This window comes from Notolepis coatsorum (assembly GCF_963971535.1).
Source record: "Notolepis coatsorum genome assembly, chromosome: 5".
Classification (NCBI taxonomy): Eukaryota; Metazoa; Chordata; class Actinopteri; order Aulopiformes; family Paralepididae; genus Notolepis; species Notolepis coatsorum.
The window spans coordinates 163,869,665-163,893,204 of NC_140169.1; the positions used below are offsets into that span (position 1 = coordinate 163,869,665).

General features: G+C 45.5%; 1 protein-coding gene across 1 annotated transcript in view; it reads left to right on the forward strand.

The window, feature by feature from the left end:
- Window positions 1–23,540, forward strand: part of abcb11a (ATP-binding cassette, sub-family B (MDR/TAP), member 11a) — a gene marked incomplete at both ends in the record, with an annotated part of 324,913 nt that overhangs the window by 70,767 nt on the left and 230,606 nt on the right. The window contains one exon of the mRNA XM_084314361.1: window positions 12,759–12,930. Coding sequence (XP_084170487.1) covers window positions 12,759–12,930 — 172 coding nt within the window. The remainder of the gene's footprint in view (window positions 1–12,758; window positions 12,931–23,540) is intronic.

The window sequence follows — 23,540 nt, forward strand, 5'->3', positions numbered from 1 at the left end:
TCTCCTTTCTTGAGGGGGTACTGTGGCTCCTACTGCTTGGCACTGACTCCGATTGGTGCATGACAGTCACCGATCTTCTTCCATCATTTAGTCTCCTGGTTCCTTCTCTGGAGCCAGGGGTGCTCCGTCCGAATGTATCTAGCCGTAAGCTGCTGACTTCTCTCGCCAGGAAGTCGGCTAGATCGAGGAGGTTCGGTTCGGGGCCATTAGGGTCTCGGTGGTCTCTCTGCCGCCTAAAGCGCTCCTGTCGGGCGGGCGGTAGCTTCTCCAAGATCCTCTCTACATTTGAGTTGGCGTATAGTTCATGCCTACCCTTTTCCCTCTGCGCTCCCAGCATCCCTACCAGGGACTGCACTCTGATGGACAGGTCGTCCAGTGCTCGATTGTCTATTGCTGGGGGTAGGCGGTCGATGTGCCTGATCTCCTGGATCACGTAATCCCATATACGTCCATATCTCTGGTCCAACGCTACCAGCGCTGCGGTGTATGGGGTCGTGGAAGTGGCGTAGGCGAGCGCTATGTTGTGCGCGCGGGGTACCTTTAAATGCTTCAGTAGTATCGCGTATTTATGGCGTTCATCAATGACATCCACCAACATTGTCTCCAGACACATGCGGAGCTCCGTATACTGGGCCCGGTTCTCCTGGGTGAAGTCTGGTACCATAGGTGTGCCAATGTATGACGCGGATTGTTGATACATCGGCGAGCGTTGGGGGAGAGGCCTCCTAGGCGAGTCTCCTCCTGCTCCTTGGCGTGGGCTGGTACCGGCTGTGTACCATGGCCCGCTGGTCCAGGTGCTGTTCCTCGGTGCGGGTCGTGCGTCGTGCTCACCCGTGAATAGCGTCGGGGGTCTGTAGCGCAGCTCCGCGAGGGTATAGCCTGGGCTGTACTGGACCTCCTGGTCCGGTAGAGTACTGTGCTGTCGTCGGGCGTGGTTCTCCTCCTCTTCCTCTTCGTCTTCCGTTAGGTCATCCAGGGCTTGTAGTCTCTGATTTAGCCTCTCCGCAGTGTATGCTGCTCCTTCCCGGTGGCTGGGTCTCGCTTGGACCGGTTGGGGAAGGGGGTCTGCGGGGGGTATAAACCTCGTCTGTTGGTCAAGTTCAGGGTCGCTTACTCGGCTAGGGGATGCCGCACTGGAGTGATGTCTAGACGAGTTCCTGGAGCCTCTGGTGGAGGGAGGGGGTGTTGTCCTTCTGATCAGCTGTTCTATTAGTTGCGCTTGTGCTCTGTCGCGCTCGGCTTCGCGCTTGGTGAGATCCGATTCTCTCTGGGCACCGGTGGCGGCGCGCTGGGCGTCGGCCCGGTCTCTTGCCATATTCTCTTCCATCTGAATGCGTCTTATTTCCAGGCGTATGTGCTCTTCTTCGCTCCGTTGCTGTATCTGCAATCGATCGCGTTCACCCTGGAGTCTATCGCGTTCAGTAGAGGCTTTCAGGCTGACGAGGAATGCCTGCTGTAGTGTCCTCTCTGCCTCGCTGGGAGAAGACGGTTGTATAGGGGAGCCGTCCCTTGGGGTACTCCGTGCGGAGTCTTGGAGCTCTATCTCCACGGTGCTCTCCTCATCTTCTTCCGTGCCGAGTTCTCTCTCGGTAGTGTTGTCTTCCTCCCGGGACTCGTCGGGGACTACTTCTTCGGTATTGGCGGGGTGTAAAGTCATGTCTGGTTCCCCCTGGTCCCCACCGTGAGCTGGGTCAGTTACGTTAGAACCCATAGGGGCCTCTATGGTCGGGGTAGCCTGGTCGTTAGGGTTAGACATAATTTTACTTTCTAGTTTTACCGCGTTTACTGTTGGTAGAAGACTAGGTTGTTGACTGACAGCGTAGGCCTCTAGGTACTAAGGGAGCTGTTGTTTGCGCCGCGGGCGTTGTTGGTTAGGAGGATCGTTTCGTGGAGTGTTCAGCATAGGCCATTTTAATATTAATAACACTATATTAATATTACACTGATTACCCTCCGGCTCGAAGGACCAATTGTAACTGAGGGGTACAATTCCCTGACTGTATGGTTAGATATGATACTTACTACCACTACCTCTTGTACTTTAGACTCTGGCCACCCAGTACTAGGTATGAATATGTTGAACACTCCCACCTGATAAACGGATCCAACACAAATGTACCAAATCGAAAGTTTGAGTTTTAATACATAGCAAAAGGTATGTACAACGATCACTTAATTACATTTATGATTTGAAATAGTATGCACTTTTATGGCAAATGAGTATTCGTAGGTAGATCAATATCGAATGTCCAATCTCTGATTGCGCAGGAAGCAAATATACAACCTGGAATATTTAGGGAACAATAGCAATGATACTTGAATGATTATATAGCTGGATACACTAGGGGAAGGTTCCGACTGCTTGTAGGACAGCTGGAGGGGGGGGGGTAGAGTCTGGCTGTATCCCGTCTGGCCGAGGGTATCCTGGGAGAGCCCACAGTCGTGCGACCCGGTGCCCAGCGATCCTCGATCCACAGATGAAAGCAGTTGGACTCTCTGTGGCCGGCGTCCTCCGGTCCACGATGGAGAGACGTGAGGCGACCTCGTCGTGTAGAGCGTCTTCTCACCTGTCGTCCTCTCCGGGGGGGGTATTTCCAACACACCGCAGTGTTGGCCTTTATCCATAGAATAATCAAAGTACTCAAAGCATAATCCAAGCCGGGGAAGGCTAGCCGTCGTCGGTAGAATAATCCAATATACAGGTCCACTCGCTCTTTGGCCTGGAGCTCCTCGGGTGCAGCTTCACGTGGGGTCAACCACCCTGGATAAGCGTCCAGCTGATGCCCGAAACGATGGGGGTGCTGATTACTATAGAACTCTTACCGCACGAGGCACTACATATGAATAGACTATTATTAGCTTAATAGAATACGTCCAACTCGACGATATAGTGCCAAATATGACTATTCAAATATTAATATACACGATGTCTCAATGCCGATACTGGGCCGAATTGGCCTTACTGCCCACACGTGGTTCGCGGGGAGGCTTTTGCGTCTGTCACTCTGTTGGAGGGTAAGGAACTGGACTAAAAAGGAAGCTCTACTTTAATAGCGCAGTATATATACGCACTATGAACAAATAGTACCATTAGTGGTGCGGTAGACATATTCCTACGCGGAACTAGGACTTGTCCATACATGTTGAGCGGTACGATTGAACCTGGTCTGAGGGGTATGGCGACCTGGCACCAAGGTCTCGTCCAATGGTAGAATGGAGACTATTATGGGATGTTCAGTAGACTAGAAGGGATATTCAATGCATATTGTACAAGAAATATACAAGGGATATCAGGGGATATACAAATACAATTAAATATATATATATAAATAAATATATATATTCGGTTTAATCTGATCCTTCAGAACAGTAAACATTTAGGTATAGTCAAAAACAAAAGTCACGAATAAGAATGAGAATAAGCTAAATACATTTTCTATCTTATGTACTGTATATACATTCTAAAATATAAAATATACAGTCACAATATACCGAAATATACAGTAAGTGTACAGAAAAAAGTGTAACATTTTACAGTGTCGATTTAAAAGTAAAGTAAAAGTCCAGGGCCCTCATTTATCAATGGTGCGTAGTACGCACAGATATGTGCGTAACCCGTGCGTACGATAATTTCTAAGCAAAGTGTGGGACTTATCAATTTGAACGTGTGCTTCAGCTTGACTTTGTGCGTATATTTACGCACAGCTCGGAGCATGCGTACCTGGCGCCCAGCGGTAGAATATTAATATTGCATTGCGGAAATAAGCTTCCGTGTATTAGTTTCAACACTGGCGTGTTCTGTATGACCCGTAATTCATTATAGTTCATTGTAAAATAGCGACAGTGTAATTATAACGGACTCACGCGCGAACAAGAGGTTGGCCTGCTTGTTTGGCACGGGGGGGGGGGGGGGGCAGACGCAGAACACCCACCTCCAAACACGATTAAATATTGTTTAAAATAAAAAGCTAAATACTATTACTTTGTGTGTCATGTTTCCAAATAAGATTGGTCACAACTAAATGCTTTCTACTTCAATTTGTTGGTTAGAATAGATCAATAGATGACCTCCGTTGAAACTTCACTGAGACTAAGACAGTCTATTTGTGAGCTCCTGCACAGACGTGATAATAATAATAATAATAATAATAATAATAATAATAATAATAATAATAATAATAATAATAATAATAATAATAATAATAATAATAATAATAATAATAATAATAATAATAATAATAATAATAATAATAATAATAATAATAATAATAATAATAATAATAATAATAATAATAATAATAATAATAGCTTAATTTTATATAGCACCTTTCAAGAGACCCAAGGTCGCTTTACATAGGGGGGAAAAATAACAAAGTAACAAACATAGTGGACAGACACAACATATAAATATGATGATGGAATTCAAGTTCGCGTTTTTATTGATCACATAGGCAGGCTATACATAAGCTACATGGCAGTGAGATTCATTGTTCTACTCTCGTATTATTGTTATAGTATATGCTATTGTCAAGAAGGAAGTACATTATTTTCAATTGTGGCTTTAATTCGTATAGCCGAGAAGCAGTCTCCTATCAGCTTCATTAATCCCGACCCATCTCAGCCACAGCATAACTGAGACCGGCTATGGAAACAAATCATAAATAGACTACTGTAAATAAAATAGCCTAGGATAGGCTATAGCAGAGGTTCCCAACCTTATTTCCCCAGAGCCCCACGATTCCTTGGAGACATAGGAATATGATATGATATAAAGGTATACTGGTCCGTCAGCGAGGAGATAGCCCATAGCGGATAGCCATTAAATGCCATTTGAGAATATAGGCTATTAAGGCAAAATGACGGCCTATAGCCTATACTACATATTCGTTTTCATAAGCGTAAAGATACGAGGACAACAGTTATATTAACTATCAAGTTAGTTGACTGTATGCAGGCGCGTGGCTCCGTGTGACATCTGTGCCATGTGTTATATATGCGCAAATTACTGTTGCATAAAATAATGTAGGCTATGCATATATAATTTATATAGGCTATACCTACATAAAACCTAACTTTAAAAGAACGAAGCGGAAAAGGGCATTCATATTCCAGCACGGTTATTATTAATGACACCAACGCCAAACAGTGGTTAACGTTAGGTTATAGCTATAACCAAGTTCTGTTAGTTAGGGGTGACGCTTGGCATCACACTGCACTCCCGCGCGTACGTGCACGCGCACTGAATAAATTCCACAAATGTACCTTTAATACCAGTATTAGTCTGACCACACCCCTCATCAGCTTACCTTCATAAGCAGGTGTGTGGTCACCTGCTCTCCTCCTTCCCAAGCTTTCACCACAAGGTGAGGTCAAGGGCTGCAGTGGCCGTCTGATGCCAAGCGTCACCCCTAACTAACAGAACTTGGTTATAGCTATAACCTAACGTTCTGTTCCGTTAGGGGCTCTGCTTGGCATCACACTGCACAAAGGGAGGCCACGCGGAGCCGCTGGCTGACAAATACACCCCGCTGAAGGCCCCCCACAACCAACAGAACAGGGAGGGCCGAGCCCCCCCGACCCCCCCTAATGGAGGGCACCCTCCCTATTAGAGGTCTACCGAGAGGGCGACGGACCCGACCGCGCGAAGAGGCACTCAAGCAACTCAACGCACAGGGTGAGCAGACCGTGGCTTGACCCCACGACTACACCCACGCACAACCCGCATGCCACCCGGGAACGAACGTAGGAAACAACCTCGTTACTGCCCCCAGAATCACGGGATCAAGGGCAAACCCAACCCCGTGGCAAGGCCGTAGCAGCGGAGCGCGAAGGAAGACCCAGACCCACCAAAAGGACTGGACTCCCTGGAATGGGGGCCCGGAGAAGTCCATGATGCCAGCATCAAGACCCCACCAGGTGGGCACCTAGTGACCCCGCCCCCCACATCGCCAGCGTATTCGGACAAAGGCCCCTCAGCCGAGCGGGCCTGTCCTCCCCAACAGTACACCGCCTGGAACACAGGCCCTGCAACAGGCAGACAGCATGGTCGTAACACACAAGAGTTAACCAACGGAAGCAGGCAGTGCACTGGGAAAAAAGACCAGGCAACAGGCTGTCAACCCAAGCCTGGAAACTGCGGACGAGGCAGGCGCCAGAAGGACAGCTGAACACAGCCGCCGCGGCGGAAGGGGCGTATGCTGGCGTTGTCGCATAACCAAGCCTTTAAACAGCATGTCAGAAGTGGGATTCAAACCCATGCCTCTATTCAGAGACCAGAAGCCCCATTGCTATGGAAGTTTCACCTTGAGTCTGGCTCCTTAGACCACTCGGCCATCCTGACAGCTGCCCACAGAAAAGGCCCATACGATCGGCAGACGTCATGAACGTGCAGGGGCACCCTCAACCGGAGAACCGGGAGTTGACACTGCAGCAACACACCAGAGAACCAACCACCTAGGCATTACCCCATGCAATGGTTGGTCCCATAACCCCTCAGGAAAGAAACCCCAAAAACACACCTGCGGCACCGCCGCAGCCCGCATTCTGGTTTCCAACAGGGCTATCCCGGGCCTACGGGTCAACGAACATTACCCCGGACCGGGCCCGGTGATACGGGGGGAACAGGGTCCCCCGAGGAGGTTAAAACCACCCCAACAGGCCCCTCTGCGCCAAGCGCAAGAGAAGAGCGTAAAAATGGAAGACCAGCCCCAGCACCCCGCACTCGGTATTCCCAGGAGGTCACCCAACCAAGTACCAACCAAGACCAACCCGCACAGCGGCCGAGATCCGACGAGATCGGGCGCGTACAGGTCGGCACGGCCGTAAGCCATTACGACAGTGCAGAATACAACGCACCTAACAAGGGTTCCATAACGCTCAACCCTGTGACACCCGGACCGACCTAGCATTTTTCCCCCTGAAAAAACCCCAAGTCCCTCAGGGTACCAGAACAGCAGATCTGCATCCCCAGCGGACAACGGGTGCAACTGATCTGGACCAGCGCGACCAGAACCAGTCCCGTGCCCTAATCACGCCGACCTGCCAACCCCAGGAGAAGGGGCAGATATGCGTGTTGATCCCAACATAAAAAGAAGGCGCCACCCAGACGTGTCGGTATGAACCGCGCCGGTGGCCCACCCCTAGGGCGTGAGACCCTTCCCCATATGTCCAGACCCATTCCGTCATCATCCCCTGACATGAACGGGAACCCATCGACAACCACACAGGGTGTCGGAAGAGGAAAAAACCCCCATCACAATTGCTTCATAAAAACGCTGTTTCAACCCCAAGCAATCAAGGCGCGCCAGTCAGCCAATGCCCCAAAAGCACATCCTGAGCTAGCACTATGTGTGCGTTTTGACATACCCACATCAACAATAGGCCGTTTAGACCACCATATTGAATCCCCAAGACGCCCAGGGGAACGACAAGAGGGGCGAGATGCAATCAACTCCATGAATGAATGAATGAAAAAGTTTACCCAACAGACTGCAGAAAGGGTACAACCCAGTACGGCAATACACACAATAGGTTAAGGGGAGGCAGACCTGAGAAAGACGTTAGTCTTGTTTCCATCAGGGACCCTCATTTCCAATCCATCATAGACACATTCAACTCTTTATAAAAATAAAGAAAAAGCATCACCCGTATGACCCAACTGCACAGCTGGGAGTAAAAAACCTGTTTTTCACATGATTTCAATCCAGTCACTCTTTTTAATCAGAGTGTAAGACCAGACCCTCCCAGAAACACCTTCCCACATGAGACCATAGCCAAGAAAAAGATATGTAAACTGTGAGTCACGTGACCAATTGACTCAAGTTGACACATAAACCGGGCGCAGCAGAACTGTGAGCCCTACGCCCTAACCTCGACATCTTTAAGACACCAGCTCATGGAAGGCGTCGCCATAGCAACACCGCTACAACGGGCGGGGAAACCTACCGGATCCTGTCATGTAATAGGAGTCGGTAGAATACCCCTCCCCCCCCCCCCCCCCCCCTGCCAAGCACTGGCTTGGCCCTGACTGGCTCAGCAGAAGAGATCAAAAAATCCCCTAACCCAATCAAGTGGGAAAGGAGGGGTTTATCCGACACCCCCTCCCGAAAACACACCCTTTATCCCTACACACAGAAAAACAACCGTAGCCATCTTGAAAAACCTCCGATAGAAAGCAAAGCATAGCGAAGCTAATACAATGTCCGCTACCCACAAAATGTGTAAAGGTTTTACAACAAAAACACAAGTCGCCTGTGCGTGAATCCTATACCCGTTGCCTATGTCGTACATAGGAAAAAACGCTGATCGAGAGTAAACGGCTAGGCCGTGAAATGTGTGTGTACGAGTATTACTGCAACTAAACAACACAGCATTGTGAAACACATATACTTAGTTCAAGCAATGGAATAACACCAGTTCTAACTGCATGTGGAGCATCAAGCTAAATAGAACCTATTACCGAGTGTACGTTGCAGACCTTGCTTAACCTCGTAACACAACACAACTCATCCCACAACGTAAAAGGGCAGATTCATATATACACAACCCCACCATATGATTTGTTTGAAGAAACACACAGTTTGTTCGGCCAAAACACAGTCCCCCTCCATCGGGGAACTTTTTTATTTAACTAACTAAATCGTGTCAAGGCACAAAATCATAGAGGGGCCGGGGAGGGTGTAGAGGAGAGGGGACACAGAGGGGAAAAAGTCACTTTTAACGGCATCTGCCACCTCGCGCCGCTCGAGTCTTGCCACCCCGAGGAGCCCCGGAGGGACGGTAGGTTACAGTCTGCTGGACACGACGTTCCCTACCGTCTCCTCCGGTCTGGGATGGGCCGGCGGTGGCCGAAGCGCCATGTCGTCCCCTGGCCCTCTTGGCAGGGCCAGCAGCGGCGGCGGAGGCAGTGGTAGCGGCGACGGAGACAGCTCGACATCGCGGAAGCCTTCTGACTCCACCGGCAAGGACGGGAGGCGGAAAATGGGGTTGGAGAATGGACCTCTCCTCTGCCATCTCTCTGCATGTTGAGGACATCAACCGCAGGGCCTTCCCGAATAGGCCAGCATCGGAGAGGGCGGCTGTCAGAAGAGGAGCTCTCTTCTTCTCTGGCACACGGGCCTGCTCCAGCCAAAGGTGACGCTGGCCCAGGGTGGCCAGGGCGCGCACTTTCCCCATGGCTATGGCCAGCACCTGGGAAAGGTGCAGGACAGCTCCCTCAGCCTGGGTGATCTGATCGCATTTCACCTCGTTCAGATCCGTGCCGCCCGTCATTATCCCCGATACAAATCTAGCCAGGTGGGCGATGTTAGACGCCGCAGCTAGCGATTGTGTACCAGCGATAAATGACTGGTCACCCCAATAAGCCAATCGCCTAGCCGATTTCCCCTGGAGGACCGGCTTGCATAGTGGTTCCCACACCATATCCGGACAGAGGAGCGCGGCCATCGGACTGTCAAGCCGAGGCACGCCCTCCCCCATACCTTTGACCAACCCCGCCACCCGCGTAACTGGTACGTAGGTAGGAGTTAGTCCCATGATGTTGGTCGCCGCCTGACCCCGACGAACATAGGCCCCCATCGATGGGAAAAATGGGTAGACAACGTCCACCCCTCTCACTGGGGGACGCTGCCAGGGATGGCCTATGAGGTCATCAGGGACAGGTGCAGGCAATGGCAGCGGCAGCGGCATGCCGTTTGCGGCGGCGGCTACCGCCATGAGCTCGGGAAACAAGGCCCGCAGTTCCCCCTGCGAACCTTCCTCCACCGACCCCGCATCCCTCACATACAGCAGGCTGCGACTGGTCAAGGAGCCACAGTCTGATGTGGCCGACAGTAGGGCATCCTGCTGATGAGGCCAAGGTGGTTCCTCGACATCCTCGAACAGGGCGCCCCATGGAGCCATTTCCCCCCCCTCCGGGGTCTCCTGAGGAGGGATACTCTCCTCCACGGGGCCCTCATACAAAAACCCGTCCGCCTCGTCCATGAAGTCCTCAGTCTCCATTGGAAATCCCGAGCCGGACGCATCTTCGCTGGTCTCCAGCAGTTCCCCAAACCCAGGCCGTTCGCGCCTGCACGCCACCATCTTGCGACGTGAGCGAGCATACGCGAAAAGTTTGCGTCGCAAATCCTCTGGCTCCAAGACAACCCCCCGTTCACCAACGGGCGATTCCCCAGAACCAGAGGAACCAGAGTCGAGATCAGGCCATCGCCGGAGCGACGGCACCGAACCCTCGGCTCTTCGGTGAGGCAAACTATCCACCGGCAGTCTCCCGGGCTGGGTCGGCAACCACGAGAGTGGCAACAGCCCAGCACCGAAGCGCACGACGGAGGCGGGAATGGAGAACCGCTGGTGAAGAGTAGGTCTAGCGGGTCTACTCTCCGCGGAATACATTATGACCCAACTTTTTCTTGTACAACAGATGTGAGAGAAGAAAAGATTAAGCACAATGTAAACCCGTCACAACTCTTTTCAACTAACAACACGTCAAGTGGGGTACTACCGAGGCACTTCCTTGTGGTGAAAGCGAGAAGGAGGAGAGCAGGTGACCACACACCTGCTTATGAAGGTAAGCTGATGAGGGGTGTGGTCAGACTAATACTGGTATTAAAGGTACATTTGTGGAATTTATTCAGTGCGCGTGCACGTACGCGAGATAGTGCAGTGTGATGCCAAGCAGAGCCCCTAACGGAACAGAACGGTCTTTATTAGTGTTTGCGCTGCCCAGGCAGCAATGGTCTTTAGGAAGTTAATAGATATCATATGATATCCGACTGTTTCCGACATCACCGTGTACATGTTTGTCAGCCTGTCGCGTATTTCTCCCAGGCGTTCGCTCAGTTTTGTCAACTTTTCCACATTTTATGGGGGTGTTTCATTACCGTATATGGTTAATTACGGGCGGTTCTATATGCAAATACGTAAAACCGCGTACGAGCGTGGACCGTAGATCAACACAGAGTACTTGCAGGTGTGCGTGGGACACGTCTACGCACGTGTGATAAATCCCAATTTTTCTGTACGTACACACATTCTAAATTCTGTGCTTAAGAACGAAAATAGAACACTTTCTAAGAATTGTTGATAAATGAGGGCGCATGAAGATTTGATAGTACTGTCACCCTGTGCTCAGTGATGCAGTGAGGCACAGTGATGCGTTGTAGAGTATGATGGCTGTCGGAATGAAGGACTTCCTGTGCCATTCAGTGCTACATTTAGGGAGTGTTAGTCTAGCACTGAACATGCTCCTCCTGTCAGCCTGTGTATAGTGGGTGGGAGGGGCTGTCCATGATGGCGTGGAGCTTAGCAAGGCTCCTCCTCTCCGCCACCATCGCTAGAGAGTCCAGCTGCACCCCAACCACGCTACTGGCCTTCCTGACCAGCTTTTCCAGCCTGTTTGCGTCCCCCGCTCTCAGCCCGCTGCCCCAGCAGGTCACAGCATACAAGAAGGCGCCCGCCACCACCGACTCGTAAAACATCCTCAACATCCTTGTACAGACGTTGAAGGATCTCAGCCTTCTGACTGAGGAAGTAGAGTCGGCTCTGGCCCTTCTTGTAGACATCCATCTGGAGTTCAAGGTTATCAACTTGACCGAACTGTCTTCACTTCTGATTCAATCACACGAGGAAGTGGATTCTTCTCAGAATGTGAACATTTATTTAGCTATAAAACAACTTCTGATATCCACTCTGTAGAGAAATGACAAAGTATACACATAAGGGCAGGCTTCAGACAAATGTAATGTAGTGGAGTAAAAGTACAAAGTTCCCTAAATGGAAATCTACTGCAAAACAGTATTTAAGTACAGTATTTTAATACGTTATTACTTTGTACCCATGAATTGTAAGTGAATTGTAGTTTTTCAATTTATACTTTGAATTGAATTAAGTGAATGTGAATGGACCCCCCAAAGACTGCTGGGAAATGTTGTCCTGTAAAAAAACAAACAAAAAAACTATCATACTATCTTTTACTATCATGTGCACTTTGCCACTATATAATCGACCATGCCTATACTACTACCTACTATGCTAATACGGTATGTCTTTACTACTATGCACTCAACACTGCAGCACCCACGTTTCAGCACTGTTTGATGAACATATACTCAGCTGAAAGAGTTGTACCCTCCCGCCGACTTGTCGTACAGAACTTGTAAGTCGCTTTGGATAAACCAGTAAGAATAAACTCAGGGGAACATGTGTCTTTAAAAAAACAAAGGCAAGGACGAATATTAAAAGTAGATGTATATCTGTTAAAGGGGTAAACCTCTGGAATAACTGTGACAACTAATTAAACATGTGTAGTTCGATTAATAAATTTAAAAACATTCTCAAATATAAGGTGATACATAAATATGAACCTTTATTATAATCCTAATTATTATATTTTATTATAATAGAACTGACAAAAATAAAAATGAGTATGCATTTTGTATATTACTGTATATAACTGTACACTATATACAGTTACTTCCGTAACCTTTTGTTTTAGTTTTTGCAAAATTATGTACTGAATTATGTTTCTTTTTGTTTTTATTAATAATGTAATGTAAAAAGGGTAGGCAATATAAGCCTCTGCTTTTAGCCTACACCTTTTCGGTCATTTTCTTTCTTTTTTTAATACATTTCCTAATACAGTACATTGCTTTGTAAAAGAAGGCCGAAATAAAAATCATTCATTCATTCATAAAAGCGTTCAGCTAAATAACTAAATGTAAAATGTAAACCGTGTGTTTACGGAGTGTTCTCTTCCATCCCAGTGACATCAACAAGATCAACAACGCCATCGCCGACCAGATGTCCATCTTCATCGAGAGGGTCTCCACCTTCGTCTTCGGCTTCATGGTGGGCTTCATCGGCGGGTGGAAGCTCACCATGGTGGTCATCGCCGTGAGCCCTCTGATCGGTCTGGCCGCCGGACTGATGGCGATGGTGAGCGTTCCTTTAGTTATTCTTTTGTTACCTTTTTTTATTTTTTATTTTTTTTTATTTTTTATTTTTATTTTATTAAGGATCCCCATTAGCTGGTGCCATTGATAGCAACCAGCTAGTCTTCCTGGGATACACACGAAAAAACATACAAAAACAATTATTGTTGCAAAACAAAATGATTAAAAGTCAGCACTCAACACACAATACATAATGAAGCTAACAAATAAGATAGCTAAAATTACATGCGAGCAAAGAAACGGAAAACAAAAAAACTAAACAAAGATACTTTACATTGTTAAATACATCACATTACATATTATGACATCACAGTCTACTACGTTCACACTGGGGAGCTGGCCTATATGACATCACAGTCCACTGCGTTCACCACTGGAGCAGTTGGGAGCTTAGTGCCTTGCTCAAAAGCATGCCTTTGAGCCTATATATATAAAACACTGTGAATGGGGCGGTCAGGTGGTGTAGCAGAGATTGCGTTCGTCACCAACACCGGAATCCAGCTCACAGCTCCGGCGTTGTCACCAGCTTGGCTGGCCGTTCACACTAATACAATTGGCTGTATTAGAGGGTGGGAAAGCTGGCGGGGTGGGTCAGGGTCGTTGTAAACAGCGACTCCTACAGTTCGGTCGGGGCGCCTGCTCAGCGCGGATAGGATCTAAGGGGGGTAGTGTGATCCTTCCACACGTTACACCCTCTCAGTGAGAGTCCGCGCTGCCAGGTGAAAAGAAGCGGTTGATTGGCTAGACGTGTGTCGGAGGAAGCACGTGATAGCCTCCACTCTCCCAGACCGACTGTGGGGGGTAAGTGCGCAGCGACCAGGAAGGGGATTGGGAATTGGCATAACGACTAACATTGGGATGGGAGAAAATCGGAGGAAAAAGGAGGGGGAAAAAGATAATAAAAAAAGAAAAAGAAAAACACTGTGAATGACTCGTGATTATAATATTCAAGAGTACCTGTTGTATATCTGCAAGAGCGTAGGTTTGGTGTCAACACTGGGGGAGGGGGGAGGGGGGGGGGCACTTTAAGCGGGGTTCCTCCCCCTGGAAACTCTGAGCCTCAAACTCTTAATTTCCTGCATTCTTTTAAGAGAGGCACGTCTGCAAGGTTGAGATGGTACGGTCCTGTAGGGGTGTCTGTCTGATGGTACGGTCCTGTAGGGGTGTCTGTCTGATGGTACGGTCCTGTAGGGGTGTCTGTCTGATGGTACGGTCCTGTAGGGGTGTCTGTCTGATGGCACGGCCCTGTAGGGGTGTCTGTCTGATGGTACGGTCCTGTAGGGGTGTCTGTCTGATGGCACGGCCCTGTAGGGGTGTCTGTCTGATGGTACGGTCCTGTAGGGGTGTCTGTCTGATGGCACGGCCCTGTAGGGGTGTCTGTCTGATGGTACGGTCCTGTAGGGGTGTCTGTCTGATGGTACGGTCCTGTAGGGGTGTCTGTCTGATGGTACGGTCCTGTAGGGGTGTCTGTCTGATGGTACGGTCCTGTAGGGACGTTTGTCTGATGGTACGGTCCTGTAGGGGTGTCTGTCTGATGGTATGGTCCTGTAGGAGTGTCTGTCTGATGGTACGTCCAGTCGGAATGTCGGAAACTGATGGTTAATATATTATAGTTACAGGTAAGAAGGATATATACATGTTTTGACCCCCTTATTTGTTTACCTCTTTTGGGGAGGGGGTTGTCTTTCATATTAGCTATCTTGTTTGAGGGGGACAAATTTACCTCTTCTCAATATCGGGGAGGACATGTCTCCTGCAACCCCCCCAGAGAGAGGTTAGGGACCCAGCATGTGTCAGACCATATATGGAAAGTTTGATTGATTGTAGCCACGCCCCTTTTGGAATTTAGGGCTTCTCTGATTGGTCGAGGATGTAAGGAGGCGGGACATCCGGTTTTGAGGGCGGGACATCCGGTTTCGGAAGGGGATGGCCATCTGGTTACGGAAGGGGAGGGGTATTGTAAGAGGCTGGACATCCGTTTTCAGATTCAAAAGTTTTTATTTTTTTCAGAATGTGTGTATTCCAAGGTTTTTCAGAATATGTATTTCTGTATTCCAAGGTTTTCAGAATATATCTTCACAATATGTTTTATGTGTATCTTCACAATATGTATTCCCAAGGTCTTAAGAATATATCTTCACAATATGTTTTATGTGTATCTTCAGAATATAGTTTCACAACAATCTTCTGAATAAATATGTGTGTATTCCATGGTTTACAGAGTAAGTGTGTGTGTGTGTGTGTGTCTGTGTGTATCTTCAGAAGGTATTTTGTGTATTCCAATTGTCAAATACCTTGTATTTCTTTCAGAAAGTGCATTTATTCCGCGCAGAGATTCTTAAGAATCCCCTCCCGCGCGCCTCTCTCTCTATCCGTATAGTGATAGTGAAGAATGAAATTCGACCAACGGGTGTGCTGCTGGTAGCGGTGACGCCGAAAGTCGTGCAGTACAAAAGGTTAAGAACGGAATAATGGATCACGACTATGATAGCGTGTCGTGTCTTAAAAGAGCATTTCAACCTCTAACTAAGTGTATCTGAAGCAACACCCCTCTATGCGGTGTGTTGAAAGCAGTGATGCGAGGTGGTGACGGCGCTGGTGTCTTTGAGATCGTTAGAGCGTTCGTAAAAAAACAACAACAACACTTTTTTTTAGAATGACAGAAGAGTGATAAGAATGCCTGACGGAGGGATGATAAGATGTATCCATAGCTATAGTGTTCCCCCCTGTCAGAAAAGCCGTTTAATGACCCGGCGAGTTTCCCCTTGCATACGTCAGAGGTGTGTGTGTGTGTGTAACTGTCTGTCTGCTTTCTAGGATAAGGTCTATAGCCAGCACGAACCGTATAGAGCAGCGCGACGCATTTCAGTATAAAGTATTATGTACTTCTGTATGACAGCTATTAAAGAAAGTTAAAACTTGAGAACTAAAGATAAAAGATGTCTCTACAGATAGAGACAGGGGGAAACCCTACTAGCGATGATGATCAAACAAGTATTATTTCGATGGAGAGTTTCACTAAGTTATTAATAAAAGCTAGCATTATTAGTTTATTCTTAGGGGCATTATGGGGGTATGTTTTAGCATGTGGAAGGTTTGTGATATTATTCATGACCAGAATGCAGGATATTAGTACAGAGGTGACAAAACTAATGATTGTAAGACGTGGATGATAGAGGTGTCTATTTTCTTTTTAAATAGACATTCCCTCTATTAATTGAAATACTTCTACTCATATTGTTACAATATTGTTAAAGAGAGTTCAATGTAAACTCTCTGAACAGGCATTGAATAAAATAATTATAGATGAGAATGTCCTGAATTGCACCCTCTATAATAGTTAAGGTCTCTGATCGAGGGGGGGTGGGGTTGGATGTAGGTGTTAAAAGTTTAACTGAATACGTTTTTCAAGCAGATAGGCCTTTAAAAAAAAAGAGGAAGTTGGAGTAGCGTTATAAATATTACTGCCTTTTAACCTCAGTCACAGCTAGCTTTTGGAAAAGACACAGAGACTGCATAATGGAAGCTGTGTATGGTAGGTTTTTAATCTACAGTATATCAATCCTGATACAGTTATTATAACTCTAGATTATTTTTAAACATCGATCTCTACCTTACAGCAAACCAGGAGGAATACTCAGACATATTAATACCACTTGGTAAGTACAATGAAGTATTACTCAATACTATCTACAAAATAGTTGAATGTTTATGATGTATATTATAAAATGTGACTTATTTTTATGCTTTTTTTTCTTTTCTAAAACAGGAGAAGATCGAGAGGAGAATGATGGTAAAACCATATGGGGGTCATTTGCAAACGGTGTGTTTTTTATACAATTATATACAATTATATACAATTATTTAGCATGATATATTACTGTAATCTGTATTTGAAATAAACCCCCTTAAAAAAAATTTTTAAACTTTTTACAGACGGAAACACGTGGGTTGATATCGACGGCGCTGTCTGGGACGTCGAATTTGAGTTGTTGAGAGAGGTGGAGGAGAAGGAGGAGGAGGTGGAGGAGGAGAAGGAGGAGGAGGAGGAGGAGGAGGTGGAGGAAGAGGTGGAGGAGAAAGCTGTGGTGGGAGTGCAGGAAGATTTGTTCACACCACCCATCTGGAACCCCGCTTCGCACGCAGGACTGGACTGTATAGATCAAGAAGACATTGGCTGTATATTACAAAGCTTACGAAACGACACCGCTGGCTCCCCGCATGATTTCATCGACGTGTGGGACGTTGAGGCCCTAGCAGAGATTACAGGCTTCGAAAATACAGGTATGTATGTGTGTGTGTGTGTGTGTGTGTGTGTGTGTGTGTGTGTGTGTGTGTGTGTGTGTGTGTGTGTGTGTGTGTGTGTGTGTGTGTCTGTCTTAAGAATATAGTATTCTAAAAACTTTTTTTTTCACAGCCTGCACTAACGATGCAGATACCTGGAGTCCCGAGGCAATGCAGGAGTTGGATTTCATTGAACAACAAGCCGTAGACCAACAAGCCTTCGAAGACAACGTCAACCACCACAACCCAGAGGTCTGCGTTCAACAAAACCCCAGGATTCGTGAAGTGGCATACTACATGAAATACAAACGTACAGTACTATCTGCCCATGCTAGACTACACGGGGCTAATCCCTATGATAATGTGTATCAGAAATGCAGATATCGTAGATTGTAACTAATTAACTTGTGGAGGGCTTCGTTTTTTATTTTTTTATTTTAAATAACTAATCATGGATAACAATAATTTAAACGGTGTCGATATACTGGACTGTTCAATGCCTGATATAGACGACCTTGATGCCTATGTGTTCTCTAATAACTCTAACGCCTGGTTATCAGACATAGATTTAGAAAATCTAGAAAGCATCACTCATGATTATACTCAATCAATAGAGATGCTTAACATGCTTAGAGCCAAAGTTGATGGCTATCTGAACGCCGATGAATCTAACCCCCTGCTATACAACATAGATTTAGAAAATCTAGAAAGCACCACTCACGGTTATAGACAATCAATAGAGATGCTTAACACTCTTACATGTTTAAATACCCAAACGTCGCTCGAAAACGAGGCCTTGCTAGCAGCTATAAGTGAAGCACAGGATAGTATTCTAGCCTTACACTCAGATACATCGCTCGAAAATGATACCTTATCAAGCGATATACTTGAGGCAGAGGCTAGTATGCGAATGCTATGCACAAATACCTACGATGATAATGACAACATGCCTGAAGATACAGTGGGTTGGCATGAGACCTTAACTGGATTAGATGAAATGCATGCAACGTTGGTGAGTCCCATAGCATCAACCTCTAATGATACACGCATGACAACCCCCTCAAACGCTGAGAATCCTACTATTCAAACTGGTAGAGGTCACGCTACAATACATAGTCGTGGACGTTATAATAACCTAGAACTGAGAGAACATTTTAACTTAAAACCCGCGGTGGGTCCACCTGACTTCGAGGTATTCCATAATATTATTATGACCACCGTGGACAACCTTCTAAATATAATTGAGAGCTTAACAACCGACGGTGATGTCATACAGGTATCGTTAATAGGTAATACTATGCCAGAAGCGGTTTATAGAAAACTCACTAAAGGTCGTGATGATCTTGAGGCTTTCTACCTGATACTCGATAAGATAGTGCAATCAAATCATGCAATACTCGCTGATCCCTCCTTACATCTGATGGCACAGATCGTACAACTGCCTAGGGGTGAAGGTGGTGTCAGAAGAAAAATAGATGATTTGTTAGACAGCGAGATCCTACCCAAGAAACGGTGTTGCTTAAACATCATAACAAATCCCGATGATCAACAGTGTTTTGCCACGAACGTTGCGCTACTCTTAGAACCGTCTATAAATCAAGATATTGCCTACCAGAGAGGTAATGATTTACATACACTTGCAGATCTTCCTGAAGGAGGTGTGAGTTTCACCGATATACAACGCTTCGAGAGGGTTTTAAATCGTTCAATAATCGTATTCTTTCGAGATGATAAAGGTTTCTCGCATTATAATTCAGGGTATGTAGGAGTAGAGCCAGCGCTCCATTTGTTATTACATTCAGGACATTACTACGGCATAACAAGACTGCAGGCTTTTCTAGGCACAAAGTACGTGTCCGGGGTGTTATGCTGGCTACACGCGTAAAGGGGGACACTCATGTAAGACTACTTGTTCCATATGTCACCACGCTGATTGTCATACTAAGCCAAAAGCGCTACGGAAATGTAAAGATTGCAATAGGATTTGTCAATCATCTTTCTGTTATGACCAACATAAAGCAAATCGTCCGACCGCTCTAAAACAGCGATCTGTTTGCGACGCTAATAAAAAATGTGAAAAATGTGGTGAGAACGTCTACATTGCGGCCTTGAAACCTAAAGAACACGTGTGCAGGACGGCTACCTGTTACACCTGTAAGGACCCTTTACCTAACGAGATGGCCAAACGTGATCATAAATGTTATTTCAAAACATTACCCATCGAGACGAGGGCCTTACCCAATTTAATCTTTTACGATATTGAATCTTTTGTCGACTGCCGTATCTCATTTGCAGTCAAATTAATAATCGTAAGGAGTCGTGGAGTGGCCCAGATTGTGTCAAACTATTTCTTAAGCATTTTCAAAAACCTCGCTATGCACGTCACACCTTCATAGCCCATAATAGTCGCGGTTTTGATAGCTATCTAGTTTTAAAACCGATGGTTATAGATGGATTAACCCCCAATCTAATCACACAAGGTAGTAAAATCCTATGTTCAAACGATAAGACCTTTCATCAGCGTTATATAGACTCCGTCTCCTTTCTACCAATGATATTAAGCCAGCTACCCGTAGCAATGGGGTTTACTGATCAAATGAAAGGTTATTTCCCCATTCATTCAGCTCTCTAGACAACCTTAACTACATCGGTAACTATCCGGCACCAGAGTGCTATAACCCTGATGGAATGTCCCCGTCAGAAAGAGCGAAATTCTTTCTCTGGTACGACAGCGTTAAGACAGGTGTTTTTAATTTTGCATCAGAAGCTAAACGTTACTGTACCAACAATGTGGATATACTCAGCCGCGGTTGTGTGAAATTTCGGGGGGATTTCATTAAAGAAACATCGGTCGATCCTTTTCAGTCTATCACCATAGCATCGGCATGCTTACGAGTTTTCAAAACACAATATCTAAAACCAAACGTTTTAGCCATACCAGATCCATCCAATTATAAAAATCAGAAATGTTATTCTAGTGCAGCCATACAATGGCTCGAATACATGTCTAAAAAACACGGTATTTCCATAAAACATGCTTTGAATGGTGGCGAGACACATGTAGGCCCCTACTATCTAGATGGATATCATGACAACGGCATAGAGAAACACGCTTTTGAATTTTACGGCTGTTTTTTTCACGGGTGTACAAAATGCTACAAAGCCCACGATCTGAATCCTTTGACCCGTAAACTGTATGGAGAAATGTATACAGATAGTTTAACTAAGATAGATGTTTTAAAATCAACGTACGGTATCTACACAACCGTTATGTGGGAACATGATTGGAATGTTTTGAAAGATACAGACGTAGAACTTCAAGCATTCCTTAAACAATATCCGTACAGTCTGACTGACCAATGTTTTGATCCTAGAGAGGCTTTGTATGGAGGACGGACATCCGCTATAAGATTACGTTATACAACAACAGGTGATGAGAAAATATCGTATAACGATGTGTGTTCTTTATACCCCCATGTTATGAGTAGTGCAGAGTGTTTTTACCCTACAGGCCATCCCGTTATTATACGCAGTGATTTCAAGGACATAAACACTTATTTTGGACTGATCAAAGCCACTGTGAATCCACCGCGTGGATTATTCTTTCCAGTACTCCCCTATAGAGGAAACGGTAAACTCCTATTTCCCTTGTGTCGAACATGTGCTCTCGCAAACAATCAGGAAAGTGAATGTCTGCACACGGATGTTGAACGCTCGTTAACAGGTGTATGGATTACCCCCGAGTTAAACAAAGCTATAGAGCTAGGCTATCGCGTAGCTGAAATCCACCAAGTATGGGATTTCCCTGAACGTAGTAACGATATCTTTGGATCGTACGTTAAAGCTTTCTTGAAAGGCAAGACAGAAGCGAGTGGGTACCCTGCTGACGTGATCACCGAGGCCGAAAAAGATCGATACATAACCGACTACCATAACCGCGAGGGGGTATTGTTAGATAAAGCCTCAATCACATCGAACCCCGCTAAAAGGTGTCTGTTCAAATTGATGTTGAATTCTTTTTGGGGTAAATTTGCTCAACGCACCAATTTACCAAACACAGTGTTATTAAGAAACCCTACAGACTTCTTCAAACTTTTATTCTCTGAAGAATATGATGTCAAATACTTTACATTCCTTAATGACGACATAGCATTAATACAGTGGATTTATACAGAACGCCATCTTCTCAGTCAAAGAGATACCAATATTTTCATAGCATCCTTTGTGACAGGTTACGGCCGTATGCATTTGTATAGTTATCTACATAAACTTGGTGAAAATGTTTTATATCATGACACTGATAGTGTAATTTATAAGACAGCTAAAGATGGTGAGAGTTTGCCTTTAGGATCCTATTTAGGTGAACTGACTAGCGAGCTACGTCCAGACGAATCCATCATCGATTGGGTAACTTGTGGACCCAAATCATACGCCTATCGTACAAACCAAGATAATGTTGTCTTGAAGGCTAAGGGAATTACCCAGACTTATGATAGCTGTAAAACGGTCTCATTTGGGTCTATGTGTAATTTAGTTGAACATTATCTAAAACGTGACCCTACAACCCCTGACCACATTCTCTACGCGCCCCAGTTCAATATAAACAGATGTAAAAAAGATTTAACTCTTTCTAACGCCAACGTGTTGAAGAAGGTCAGAGTGGTTTACGATAAAAGACGGTTATACTCTGACGGTACGACGAAACCTTTTGGGTATTGAGTGAAAATGGAGTTTACAGCTGAATATAATTTTGATCCTCGTTTAGAACTACCCATGTCCACAATTATAGCGGGTCCTAGTGGCTGTGGGAAGACCTATCTTGTACAGAAAATATTAGAAAATTGTAATGAATCTTTGTCAAATGTACCAGATAATATTGTATGGATTTATGATTGCTATCAGCCAATGTATGATGAACTGTTGAAGACAATAAAAATCACTTTTGTCAAAGGGTTACCAGAATCATTTAACGATGAGACACTATTCCCTAGGAGTATGAATCACTTAATTATTCTCGATGATATGGTGTTTTCAGCGGGGGAACATCTTGAAGTGGCCAAAAAAATTTCCCAGTACAGACACCATCGCAAAATGAGTGTGATAATGCTTACACAGAATCTTTTTCAACAAGGTAAACACAACCGTACAATTAGTCTTAACGCTAGCTATTTGATTTTATTTAAAAACCCTAGGGACAGGTTGCAACTTTCAGTATTAGCGGGTCAAATGTATCCGGGGGAGAGATCCTTCCTATTGGATAGTTTCAAAGAGGCTACTATCCAACCCTATTCCTACCTATTAATAGACCTACGGCCTCATTGTCCTGATCAGTTGCGACTTAGAACAGGCTTACTACCTCAAGAAGGACCCCCTGTCGTCTACATTAGAAAATAAGGATCATGTCTTTTTGTATACGGGGTCATATGAATGTATTGAAGGCTTTATATAACAGTTCTCCCCTCATTCAAAAACAGATGTTAACAAGGGCTTCACCAGATCTGTTGAGATGTGTGTGTGAGATAGCATTAAATGTTCTGAAAGGGGTTATTCCTCTTAAAAAAGTACACATTCATAAACTGCGAGAAAAAAAAAGATTCTAAAGCTTTTGGCTAATAACAAAGTTAATTTGTCAAAGAAGAGGAAAAAGCTTATGCAAACTGGGGACGGTTTTTTTCTACCCCTACTAAGTGTAGCCCTTCCTTTTTTAACGTCTTTATTCCTTAAAAATAACTAATAAGGACCAACATGCAGAAGATGATTTTAATTCCTAAGAGTCAATGGAACCCTGTCTCTACAAACAAGATGACAACTCCTATTAATATCACTGAGAAAGCGTCAGATAAATTACATTCAGGAATGTATAATATTCTGAACGATATTACAGACAAAGAGGAACAGGTGTTACCTCCAATTAACACCAATGCATCACGATTACATAATCCAGCTGTCTATGCATCGGATTCAGATAAATCGAAGAAAATGAACATTCTTTTACACCGTTATCTAGGTTTACTCAGACAAAAAGAGCATGCTAAGCCCAAAGTTTTACCTATGGCCTTACCGATAGAAGCGCCAGAGGTCAGAACACCCCAGGATATTGACCAATTAGTCTCTGCACTCCCCGTTAGAAGCCAAATAAAAGCACGTATGATTATGCAACAATTAAAAATTATACCCACTGAATCATGGAATCTTAAAGGCGAGTTTATTTGCGACGGTATCTCCATAAAAGGCTCGCATATGCTTGATTATTTAAAAGCGTTAACTACTAACTCTAAACATTCTGCACCAGGTCCTGGTTATGATGTA